The 13,394-nt window shown below is 42.3% G+C and overlaps 1 protein-coding gene across 3 annotated transcripts in view; it reads left to right on the top strand.

Moving 5' to 3' along the window:
- The window catches only part of Nup93 (nucleoporin 93), a 110,065-nt gene that overhangs the window by 66,147 nt on the left and 30,524 nt on the right, over positions 1–13,394 (top strand). For all 3 annotated transcript variants that reach the window (XM_021169822.3, XM_029480656.2, XM_029480655.2), the window contains one exon: positions 6,275–6,337. In XM_021169822.3, coding sequence (XP_021025481.1) covers positions 6,275–6,337 — 63 coding nt within the window. The remainder of the gene's footprint in view (positions 1–6,274; positions 6,338–13,394) is intronic.

Genomic DNA, 13,394 nt, shown 5'->3' with positions numbered 1-13,394 from the left:
TTATGGTTGCTGGGAATTGAACTCAGGACCTCTGGAAGAGCAGTTAGTGCTCTTAACTGCTGAGCCATCTCTTCAGCCCTAGAGATTCTTTTTTTAAAGATTTTGTTTTATGTGTGCGTGCGCATGTGTATGTGCATGCGTGCGCATGTGTATACACGTGCGTATGGAGTTCTGAGAATCTGAACTCAGGTCCTCAGGATTTCAAAAGGAAGAGCACCTTTACTTGCTGAACCAGTTCCTCACCATTGGAGAGCAGATAAGCTAAGAAATATGTCCATTAGGCACAACAAAGGTCTGTTTGCCTAGGCCTCTTCTCTCCTCTTCTCTGGGGTATTCTGAATACCAGAGTCTGTATTGACTACAGTAAGGCTCATCTTCCTGTCCTATAGCTATTTAGGAGCTGCTTTGGCTACTGGGTCCTTGAAATACCTACAGTATTGGTAGGAAAATGGACGTAACCTTGAAGTTCTGGTCTGGGTTATTCTCCATCAGGTACATCACAAGGCAGCCTAGTTCCTCTAGCAAAGATGAACTGGAGAGATGATTCAGCAGTTAAGAGCACTTGCTGCTGTTGCAGAAGGCCTGGATTCAGTTCTCTGCACCCATGTGGTGGCTGTAACTCCAGTTCCAGAGGAGCCCTCTTCTGGCCTTCATAGAAACCATACATGCATGTGTTAGCACATATATGTAAACACTCAGGCGTGTGTGTGTGTGTGTGTGTTTATACTGTGAATCTTTTAGACTTATGATGTCTATGCTTTCCTACTGTTAAAAGGATTGGCCCTGGATGTCATTGAATTGTCCAATTCCTTTCTGAATGGGAGCTATTGTGTGTTCCAGAAAGCTGGAAACCAAAACTCATTCCAAGAGCCAGTGACGTGTCTATTCTGGGACCCTAGAAGGGCGGAGCATATAGGAAAAGTTGGGTATGGGCATATTAACCCCAAAGGCCTGCAGCCATCTCTGAGTAGGAGGGAAGCTGTGTACAAGGCCTTCCCAGTAGTGGAGACCCTGCTCAGCCTTTACCTTTGTACCCTAACTTGATTTTCCAGAGAACCCACTTTTTGATAAATGATACAAACACCTTTCCAGGATGAGGATAGTCTTTAAAGTTTTAAGGAGAGTCTCACAGAAACCAAAAAGAAGAGACTGTTAATCCTACCAGTAAGAATAAGACCACTACACAATTTTTGAACCAAATTTGAAGCTAGCTTTAATACTGGCTAGCTATATTTAATCCAAAATGATGGATATTGGATTCCCATAGTATGTCACTGAATTATAATAAATAGGGGCTTATAAAGGCAAGAACCACAAGGCTATGTACTACCCACCTTTGTCCAGTCAAGGCAAACATACATCCTGACATACATCCTGCCTGCCTGTGTGTGATCAAGCACATCCTGTAGAGTTGGGACAACCAAGGTAGTTCACAGATGCAGAACAACAGCCTCCAGCACGCCAGTGTGTTATCTGCTCTTGGCAAGTAGGGCTTGCAGGTTAGAGGCATGTTTGTTTTATAAATCTCCCAAGCATAGTAATTTAAACTGAAAACAACTTTAGTCATAACAAGTCTAGGAAGAGGCTTGGGAAACCTGGATGAAGACAGATTATGTTTCTGCCCACTGTTCAGTTTATTCTTGTTATATTCTTGGGGTTTGGTGTTTTGAGACAATGTATTACTCTGAGGCTCAGGTTGGCCTTGAACTCGCAGCAATCTTTCCTACTACTGGGATTACAGTGGTGAGCCACCATACCTGGCCCCATCCAGGCTCTGAGACTGAAGAGGAGGAGGAAGAAGACAGGAGTCTTTTACCCATTTTGATGTTTAATTTTGTTTTTATTATTTTATATGGTAAAATACATTATTGTCCCCATCTTTAATTTAGCAATTTTATTCCAGCCCTGTGTAACTGTTACCAGAGTTGTTAAGAGTCAAAGCCTGGGGCCGGGTGTGGTGGCACACGCCTTTAATCCCAGCACTTGGGAGGCAGAGGCAGGCAGATTTCTGAGTTTGAGGCCAGCCTGGTCTACAGAGAAAGTTACAGGACAGCCAGGGCTACACAGAGAAAACCTGTCTGGGGTGGGTGGTAGTGAAGAACAGAAAACGATTTTTTTCGATATGGCCATACTGGGAAAGGAGCAAATGGGCCCCACGCCTCCAAATCTAGCTTCGAGGTCCTGACATAGGTTTAGGTTAAAACAGAGCAAGAAGTATGCCTAACTAAGCCATGCTAGTCTGATTGTGTGCCTCCCCATCATCATCCGGACTGCAGGCTGGCCTGCAGGGTGGTCTGAGGAATTGTCAGACCTGTGTTAAGTTTCTGTCTTGGGGACAAGTTGCCCCTCTGGCTGGTGCTAGGTTTCAGCCCTTTTTCTCCCATCAGTGAGATACCTGGGGAAGGAATTTCTTGGGTAGTCTCAATAGTTTGATAGCCTATGGGAGAGAGACAGTGACTTTAGAATATCCTCATTCATGACTTTTCACAAAGGTGTGTTCTTTTTTTTTTTTTTTTTTTTTTTTTCGAGACAGGGTTTCTCTGTGTAGCTCTGGCTGTCCTGGAACTCACTTTGTAGACCATGCTGGCCTCGAACTCAGAAATCCGCCTGCCTCTGCCTCTGCCTCCCGAGTGCTGTTACTAAAGGTGTGCACCACCACTGCCCGGCTGGGTGTGTTCTTTAGAAGAAATTAATCATCACCACTAGATGGCACAAGATTCCATCCGTCACCACTGTGTACCTGTTTTGGGATAGCATTGGAAATGTAATTGAGGAAAATACGTAATAAAAAAAATATTAAAAATTAAAACAAAAAACTATGCTGCAATGCTAAATATCACATGCCTTTTCCTTGTTGCCTGGAATTCTCTCTTCTAAATACTAATGGCGACATCTTGTCATATACACAACAGCTACTTGTGAATCTACTTGAGAAAAATGTTTAGAGCCTTTGTCTATTTCTGAATTGGATCATTTGTAATTATAAAAAATCAAGATGTGCCGGGCGTGGTGGCGCACGCCTTTAATCCCAGCACTCTCGGGAGGCAGAGGCAGGCGGATTTCTGAGTTCGAGGCCGGCCTGGGCTACAGAGTGAGTTCCAGGACAGCCACAACTACACAGAGAAACCCTGTCTCGAAAAACCAAAAAAAAAAAAAAAAAAAAAATCAAGATGTAAGTAAGAGGTGTGTATGTACATATATATATATATATATATATATATATATATATATATTCATTCTCAATGCAAGTCCCATATTGGGTACATGATTTGAAACTATTTCTTGATGGCATTCTTTGTGGCCAAATGTGTTTGTGATGAAGTCTAATTTATTCTTTGTTTCCTTTTATTGTTTGTGCATTTTGCAATAAAGTTGTACAAGATAGATACATTGAAAAATAGAACAGGCTTTAGTATATTACTTTATTTTTCCATTAGTTTACAAAGTAGCAAGTTTCCTTATGACATTTTTAATACATACTCTGTCTTGGTCAACCCTAACTGTATCTAACTCCCCCAACATTCATACTTCTGTATCCACAAACATCTCTAACAAGTATCTGATATTAAAATTAAAAGCATGAGGTTGAAAATTTAAAAAAAGGTAGGCTGTGAATGTATAGTTTTGAAAGTATATAATATGTATAATCTATTCTAATGTTTCCTTGTAGAAAGGAATAAAAGATAAATATCAAAGAGCAGAATAAATGTAATTGGCCCCATATATAACCAAACACAAACATTCTAGAATAAACATTTTGTCTGACATGCACAATGTGGTGGCACAGACCTGTAATACCAGTGATTGGGATGCTGAACTAGGAAGTTTTAAAACATCTTTGGAGAGAGAAATAGCAAGACCTATTGGAGGGATATTGAATATATGCAAATTTTCTTGTCATTATTGCCTAAATAATATGGTATATAAGCTCTTAACCCTAGATTCACATTGTGTTAGTGACCTATGGCTTAAAATGTGCACAGGCCACATGCAGATAGTGTGCTGTCTGGGGAACGGTCTGGACCTGTCTTCCAGGAGTTCTGAGAAAGGGTTGTGTGTACTACAGAGAGCAGGTAGTCTTTGAGGTACCTACTGGTGTGGTCTTTGTTCATATGTGGGTCGTATCTGCAATTCAAGTCTCGTGTACAAATGCTTCATTTAATATGTTGAGAGTTTTTACAATATAGCTTTTAAAAGACAAGGAGCTTAGTCTGATCCCAATAATTTGTTATTTTCCTTTTGCTATGATAATCTTTTATTTTTGGAAATAATAATAAAATTACATCATTTACCCACTTCTCTTTCCTCCCTCCTGCCCCTCCCATGTAAACCCCCTGCCCCATTTTTCTTCAAATATATGACCTTTTTTTTCTTTAATTGTTGGTAATGTTGGTTTGCATGAGTGAGTGTGTGTGTATGTGTGTGCGCGTGAGAGAGAGAGAGAGAGAGAGAATTCTTTTTAATTCAGTTGAGGGCTCTGTTTCACGAGTACTTCTCTTTTAAGTGAATGTGTCTTGACTACTGCTTTGCATGCTTGTATGTATGTATGTATGTATATATGTTTGTATGTATGCATATATGTGAAATACATGAATGTAGGCATAGTTAAAAGAAGTTAATGTGTGTGACTTGGGAAGATCCCAGGGAAGCATAGAAGGGAGATAGAATATCAGGTTTAACATACTGCCCTCTGCATTAGCCATAACAGAAAAGTTAAACTAGGCCTTATCAATGGAGGCTTCTCCTCCCACTCCCACCTTTAATCGAACAGCTTCCTGAGCAGCAGCGCATGGCCCCTGCCTACTCATGGTTGAGCAGTATCAGTCCACGGTAGTTGATGCATAGTTTTGCTTATAAATGGTGAAACTGTAAGCCTTTAATTTAGCCTTAGCCATTGAAGCCCTTATGAGAAAGATGGTGAGATGGATGCTACACAGTTGAGACCCTGTCTGAAAAATAGAGAATTCATAATACAAGATTGACTTTTTCCATGAAGGACAATGTATGTATATTTTATGATTACATCATCTCCCTTTCCTGTATGTGGGACCATTACTAAAAAGGGACTGAAGCCTCTCCCTAACCCTCACCTCATACCCCGTTGTCAGTGTAGACAACCGTCTGCATTGAATCCTCAGAGCTGCCCTGGAGCCGTCTTCCCGAGGGGACTGTTTGGCTGCTGGCTGCTGGCTGCCTTGGAGTATGAGAGCAGCGTGCAGGGGAATCGTGGACCAGTGGATAAGGGATCTTGGAGATCTAAGAATATTATTAATATCTTATCCAAATTATATTCCTGTATCGCCTTCCATTCATATTTGCTAACCAGCAGCTTAAGAACTAGGTTATTTGGACAGAGTGCATAAAGCTACAGTTGTTAAAATGACAAGTATGCAAACTAAGCAGATCTGTAGAAAACCATCCGGTGCGTCTTAAGTGAGCTTGCCATTTAAAAGTGTTTGCTTAAGTCTTTCTTTTACATTCCCCAAATTCTTTTTAAAAAATCATAAAGAAAGCATTACAAAGAAAGCAGGTCATTAAAATGTATAAATGTATAAATAGTGTGCTTGCCAACTGTGCTGTACAGAATTTCGGTGGATCTGGGGTGTAGCATGACTTGGAGTCTTTCATATTACAACAAGACTTTGATCTCCATCCATGATGAATATGTAATACTAATTGTAGCTTTCCTTGTTTCTGCTTAGACCTCGCAGCCCCAAGCTGTGGAAAAGAAGCTTTGCCTTTGTATGAAAGACAGGGTCTGCCTGTGTGCATCTGTGCCTATTGTCACAGGCTCTTGTATCCTCCCTCAGCTGACCTCATCTCAGGCAAATAGAGACAGTGAACAAGAACCAGGAGGCCACCCTGAGTTCACTTTCCTTAACGTCTCCCACATATCTAGACAATCAGTATTAATGATAGAGCTGTGTACTGAGCCTTGGGTCCAAGAACTTGATTGCATTATCTCATTATTATACATAAGTCAGCAGACTTTTAGAGTTTGGTTAATGTCCTGCCATTAGTAAATGGAGGCACTAGGCTTTGGCAGGGGCAGAGAGGATAGAGAGTACAGAGTCTCCAATATCCCAATTTGGCCTGCAAACTTCCTGCGTTACTGGAAATGGCCTTGAGCTCCTGATTCTCCTGTCTCCACCTCGGTGCCAGAGTTAAAGACATGCACTGCTACACCAGGTTCTTGGGATTACCTTTTGCTCAGCAGTATACTTCTGGCTATTTGGAAGTAACCTTGGTTATGTGGCTTTACTTCATTTTCTAGGGCTTCCTGAAGAATGAGAAAGATAATGCCTTGTTGTCTGCTATTGAAGAGTCCCGGAAGAGGGTAAGAAACAACATGAAATGCATGAGTGATGGTGTTAATCAGTGGATTGCAAGTCCTGCCTGTTCTGTTTCCTTCATCTTACTGCATGATGGCGACACTTTTTTTTTTTTCAAACTAACATTTTGTTTTATACTGTCGTTTATTTCTAGGCGGGGTGGGATGTAGAACTAAAGGACACCTTTTGTGTGTTGGTTATTTCCTTTTACCATGTGGGTTTGGGGCTCAAACCCAGGTTTCCAGGTTGGTAGCAAGGCTATATCACCATGCTAACATTTTCTCAAATGCTTCTAGAATATGTTTGGTATGCTAAATGATAACAGATACATCACCCAGAGCAGCCATTGTACATTCTAGCCTCTCTCCACCCCTGCAAATGCTCTCAATCCAGAAATATCAGAACAGATAGTTTTACACAGGTGTTTCTGGGTGGTTTCATTCTGGGAATGAATAGTAATTGTTAGGTGAGATTCCCAAGACACAGCAATATAGCATTCCATGTTGGATAAAAGTGTATATTTTGGAGAAGCATTCCTTCATGATGCTGACAGGTCCTTTACTAATGTGCATTAGCTCCTCTTGTTTCTGACAAGGACTGCAGCTTTTCAGTAACATCCCAGCTCAGAGTAAAAGTTTTGAGGCTCCTGAGAGGTCTTTGGGGAAGAGAGAGAAAAGGTTAGCTGTCAAGTTAGACCTGACTCTGTGAAGGTGCCTTCTCCCAGAAGCACCTGCCAGTCTGCCTGCTGTGTCTCTCTGCAGAGGGATTGGAGGAAGGAATGTTGCTCCTCTTGCAGTGTTTACTTAGCTTGGATGTCAGGTGAAATGTGTTTATGTATTATTTGTGTAATCTGAAAAGTAATGAAGTGAGAAGGACCCCTGCTTGATGCGCAGTTAGTTCAGTCTACAGGGTAAAATCCTCAGTAGGACTGATGGCAGGCACGGCTGCCTTCTCTAGTGTGCAAGAAATGTTCCAAAGACATTACGTGACCAATTAGGAAATTCCAGTTTCATTAGTTACAGTGTTGGCAGCAGTACTTAATCCTAGAAATAGAGAAATTAATTTGATTTAGATCTGAAGACGTTTAGAAAGGGTTTTTGTTGTTGTTCACTCTTGAATTTCTTACCAAAATTGATTGTCCTGTTATAAAAGACCAATGATATAAAGAACTCAAGAAGGTGGACTCCAGAAAGTCAAATAACCCCATTATAAAATGGGGCTCAGAACTGAACAAAGAATTCTCACCTGAGGAATACCGAATGGCAGAGAAACACCTGAAAAAATGTTCAACATCCTTAATCATCAGGGAAATGCAAATCAAAACAACCCTGAGATTCCACCTCACACCAGTCAGAATGGCTAAGATCAAAAATTCAGGTGACAGCAGATGCTGGCGAGGATGTGGAGAAAGAGGAACACTCCTCCATTGTTGGTGGGATTGCAAGCTTGTACAACCACTCTGGAAATCAGTCTGGCGGTTCCTCAGAAAATTGGACATAGTACTACCGGAGGATCCAGCAATACCTCTCCTGGGCATATATCCAGAAGATGTCCCAACCAGTAAAAAGGACACATGCTCCACTATGTTCATAGCAGCCCTATTTATAATAGCCAGAAGCTGGAAAGAACCCAGATGTCCCTCAACAGAGGAATGGATACAGAAATTATGGTACATTTACACAATGGAGTACTACTCAGCTATTAAAAAGAATGAATTTATGAAATTCCTAGCCAAATGGATGGACCTGGAGGGCATCATCTTGAGTGAAGTAACACAATCACAAAAGAACTCACACAATATGTATTCATTGATAAGTGGATATTAGCCCAAAACTTAGGATACCCAAGATATAAGATACAATTTGATAAACGCATTGTCTTAGTCAGGGTTTCTATTCCTGCACAAACATCATGACCAAGAAGCAAGTTGGGGAGGAAAGGGTTTATTCGGCTTACACTTCCATGCTGCTGTTCATCACCAAAGGAAGTCAGGACTGGAACTCAGACAGGTCAGGGAGCAGGAGCTGATACAGAGGCCATGGAGAGATGTTCTTTACTGGCTTGCCTCCCCTGGCTTGCTCAGCCTACTCTCTTATAGAACCCAAGACTACCAGCCCAGGGATGGTCCCACCCACAAGGGGCCTTTCCCCCTTGATCACTAATTGAGAAAATGCCTTACAGTTGGATCTCATGGAGGCATTTCCTCAACTGAAGCTCCTTTCTTTGTGATAACTCCAGCTGTGTCAAGTTGACACAAAAGTAGCCAGTACAATTGACCCCTTGTCAACTTGACACACAAACACATCACTAGTAAGCCTCAACCCTTACATTCTTATTCATCCCCAAGATCTAAATAACTTTAAAAGTCCCACAGTCTTTACATTTTCTTAAAATTTCAATCTCTTTAAAATATCCATCTCTTTTAAAATCCAAAGTCTTTTTACAATTAAAAGTCTCTTAACTGTGGGCCCCACTAAAACAGTTTCTTCCTTCAAGAGGGAAAATATCAGGGCACAGTCACAATCAAAGCAAAAATCAATCTCCAACCGTCCAACGTCTGGGATCCAACTCACGATCTTCTGGGCTCCTCCAAGGGCTTGGGTCACTTCTCCAGCCATGCCCTTTGTAGCACACACGTCGTCCTCTGGGCTCCAGATGCCTGTACTCCACTGCTGCTGCTGCTCTTGGTGGTCATCTCGTGGTACTGGCATCTCCAAAACACTGCGTGACCCCTTCAGTCCTGGGCCTTCAATTACAACTGGGGCTGCACCTTCACCAATGGCCTTCCATGGCCTCTCACAGTGCCGAGCCTGAGCTGCTGTGTGACCCCTTCATGCCTTCAAAACCAGTACCACCTGGGTGACGCTTACACATTACCAAGTCCCACTGCAGAAGGAGTACAACCTTGCGTATCTCTGGAATACAGCCTCTTTGTGCTTTCAGAAAACACTTCCCAGAAGATGTCACCTCAAAGATGCTGGTCTCTTCTTAATCACCGCTAATTTCTTAGCTCCAGCTAACCAGCATCAATAGTCCCAGTAATGCAAAGTTTTTGCTTTAGTAGTTCTGGTATCTTGTTAATCACAGCTGATTCTTCAGCCCCAGCTAACCAGAACTACAAAATCTTCACAATAAAAACAGCAATGCCCCTGAAGAGAGTCTTTAATTTTCCCTCTGAAATTTCACAAACCAGGCCTCCATCTTCTGCACTGTTCTCAGCATTATCTTCCAAGCTCCTACACATCTGACAGAGCTCTTAACAACGAATGGATCTTCAAGCCCAAAGTTCCAAAGTCCTTCTACAGTCCTCCCCAAAACATGGTCAGGTTGTCACAGGAATACCCCACTCTGCTGGTACCAATTTGTCTTAGTCAGGGTTTCTATTCCTGCACAAACATCATGACCAAGAAGCAAGTTGGGGAGGAAAGGGTTTATTCGCCTTACACTTCCATACTGCTGTTCATCACCAAAGGAAGTCAGGACTGGAACTCAAGCAGGTCAGGAAGCAGGAGCTGATGCAGAGGCCATGGAGGGATGTTCTTTACTGGCTTGCCTCCCCTGGCTTGCTCAGCCTACTCTCTTATAGAACCCAAGACTACCAGCCCAGGGATGGTCCCACCCACAAGGGGCCTTTCCCCCTTGATCACTAATTGAGAAAATGCCTTACAGTTGGATCTCATGGAGGCATTTCCTCAACTGAAGCTCCTTTCTTTGTGATAACTCCAGCTGTGTCAAGTTGACACAAAAGTAGCCAGTACACGCATGAAACTCAAGAAGAATGAAGACCAAAGTGTGGACACTGTGCACCTTCTTAGAATTGGGAACAAAACACCCAGGGAAGGAGTTACAGAGACAAAGTTCGTAGCTGTGATGAAAGGATGGACCATTTAGAGACTGCTGTATCCAGGGATCCGTCTCATAATCAGCTTCTAAACGCTGACACCATTGCATACACTAGCAAGATCTTGCTGAAAGGACCCAAATATAGCTGTCTCTTGTGAGACGATGCCGGGGCCTAGCAAACACAGGAGTGGATGTTCACAGTCAGCTATTGGATGTATCACAGGGCTCCCAATGGAGAAGCTAGAGAAAGTACCCAAGGAGCTAAAGGGATCTGCAACCCTATTGTTGGAACAACATGATGTACTAACCAGAACCCTGGAGCTCTTGTCTCTAGCTGCATATGTATCGAAAGATGGCCTAGTCGGCCATCAATGGAAAGAGAGGCCCATTGGACTTGCAAACTTTATATGCCCCAATATAGGGGAATGCCAGGGCCAAAAGAATGGGAATGGGTGGGTAGGGAAGTGGGGGGCGCTATGGGGGACTTTTGGGATAGTATTGGAAATGTAAGTGAGGAAAATATGTAATAAAAATATTAAAAAAAAAAAAGATGAAAAAAAAAATAAAAGACCAATGAAATTAAACTAGGATTCTTGAATGCCTCCAAACCTTATTAATACATTTACCTTGTAGAGTGTGTTTCTGAAATTGGCAGTCTCTAAATATTGTGCCATACTGAGACTAAATGTGCAGCCAGCCAAAACAATTTAGGTGACATGCCACAACACAAAATGTGTGCATATGTGTTTATGAGGACGACATCCCAGTGTTGGGAGCCAGCCTGAGGGGTACCTCTCACTTGGCTGGACAGTGGAAGCTTACTGCTGAGCAAAAAGAATTTTCAATAAAAAAATAATTAAAAATTCAGCAGCTTCCTGGCATTTCCGTTACAATTTCTTGTCTGAATAACTTGCCAATGCCCCGCTGAAATGCTGGGAAAACAGGCTAGGAAACCACAAATGTATCCTTGCCTTTCCTATTTAGAGCCTCCCAGCAGAGACAAATGACACTCTCAGAACATACAAAGTGTCTCTAAAAGCTGCAGCAGCTCCGTAAGAATAGGATGTGAAGCCAAAGCACACTGCTCTCTTCATTTTGGTAAAATAGAGTTCAGGGGCTCCCAACGTGTCCTTAATTCAGTTGCCAGTTTGCTCCCTGCCTTCTTTTCTTTTTTTTTTTTTTTTTGTTTGGTTTTTGGTTTTTGGTTTTTCGAGACAGGGTTTCTCTGTGTAGCCCTGGCTGTCCTAGAACTCACTCTGTAGACCAGGCTGGTCTCAAACTCAGAAATCCGCCTGCCTCTGCCTCCCAAGCGCTGGGATTAAAGGTGTGTGCCACCACTGCCCGGCCTGCCTTCTTTTCTTAACTGTGTTCTACAGGTAATGCCTTCCACACAGAACATAGTTGTCATTCAGCTTGAATTTGTTACTTTTTTCTGAGGTTGCTTTTGCCTTCCTTTTGAGTTTTAGGTCTCTACATTTCCTTTCACTTTCCTTTACTCTTTCCATGTCCACTTCCTGCTTGTCACAGACCCTCCCTGCTCTTTCCTCTTTTTTGAGTAACTCCTCTTTGGTCACCATTACCTTTTGTGCCTCTAGTTCAGTACTGCAGATTCCACGGTACAGTAAACCCACCTGGCCACAGCTGGGCAGATGGCCTGCTCTTCATTCCTGATTGATCCACAAGCTAGACATTCCATTGTCTCTAAGATAAGCTGGGTGCTATGGTTAAGACAAGAGAATTTTAATGTTGGGCCATTTATTTTTATTTTATATTCTTTGTCACACCAACAATAAATAGGATGACAGTGTTTAGGTTGCTGCTTTTTGTAAATAAATAACTGGCATACTTCTCAGGGGCATGTGAGCACTTGAACTCCAAAGCTTCCATTTTTCAAAGTTGTTTGGTATTTCTGGAAGTACCAGGATAGCCTAGTAAACTAGTGGACTTGGGGTGCAGTAGTTAATTCCTACTGTGGTTGCTTTAACCCTTACCTGATGCTGGAATTCTGACTGACCCCGCTGTCGTCATCCCTGCTTTCTGTGGTGGTGTCTTATCTGTGGTCTTCACTGCCTTTACTACTTTGCTCTTGATTATTAGCCAGAGAACATGTCTTCAAGAAACCCTGCTGATGCTGTAGTGTCCTGGGCTAGTGCCACAGCTTTGCCTGTGTCTTACTTGCTTTTGAAAACTTTTCCACCTGCCCAGGTCCTCCTGCCATTGAAACCCTATATTCTTCTATAGGGAGAGGCTCAGGGTTAAAAATGCAGTGGCTTCCACTAAGAAGCCGTTAGAAAAGGTGTGGTGTCCATTGTGAGTCACATCCAGGGAATCACTTCTTTCTCCATTTCCACTCCACCTTTCTGATCAGTCACATGTCTCTAGTCAAAATGCACAGCCTTTGTGTCTGTGTTTACACATATTAACAAGAGATAAAGGTTTTCTGTGTATGTTCCAACTCTGGCCAACTGGCTGGCCTGCGTCCATTCCTGCCACCCATGCTGTCTGATCTCGGTACAAAGAACAAAACAGGAAGAGTTTTAAAAGTTTTGTTCATTTCTCCCATGATTGCACTGTATGAAACACATTGCCCTTCTTCCCAGTCGTGTGTGTGTGTGTGTGTGTGTGTGTGTGTATTGTGTCCCTTGTTCTTTTAGCCTGCATTTTAATGCTGTTCAGTACTCAGTGCATTTATAGAAGAAGATATTTGATTTTTCTAATAGTTCCCCACAGTTTGTGTACATAATGATTATCAGTATAAATTATCTGCATTGCCCAAAATAAAGCAGGCATTACTGATATGCTCTCAGTGCTGCCTAATTAGATGGCAATCTCATTGTAGGTGAGATAGCCTTCTTTTGAAAAGTGGGTTTTATCTGGGGGAAACCTGATCTACCAATTAAAAAGTTTTAGGTCTAGAACAGCCTCAATTCAATGTAGCTGTAAACTGTGTTGGTTCTGTCTTCCTTTCTTCCTATGTTTCTTGCTTTTCTCCCGTCCACCCTTCTTTCCCCCTCCCTGACCCCCAGCACCTTTGTTCTAGTGTCGTCCTGTAGTCATTGGTCTAGGATGCTGGGAAATCAATCCCAGCAGGCATTTTTCTTTTACTGCTTTTTTCCTGTTACCAGAAATATTAGTACTTTACATAAATAAGTCAACTCACTGGAAGAGCCCTCCCTCTTTAGTGTCTCAGCTCTTAAGACACCAGTGATTCATCATTGT

Source organism: Mus caroli, unplaced genomic scaffold, assembly GCF_978045245.1.
Source record: "Mus caroli unplaced genomic scaffold, Mus_caroli_1 scaffold_10, whole genome shotgun sequence".
NCBI lineage: Eukaryota > Metazoa > Chordata > Mammalia > Rodentia > Muridae > Mus > Mus caroli.
Note: the sequence above shows the minus strand (reverse complement) of the source record. Positions and strands in the feature narration are given on the sequence as shown.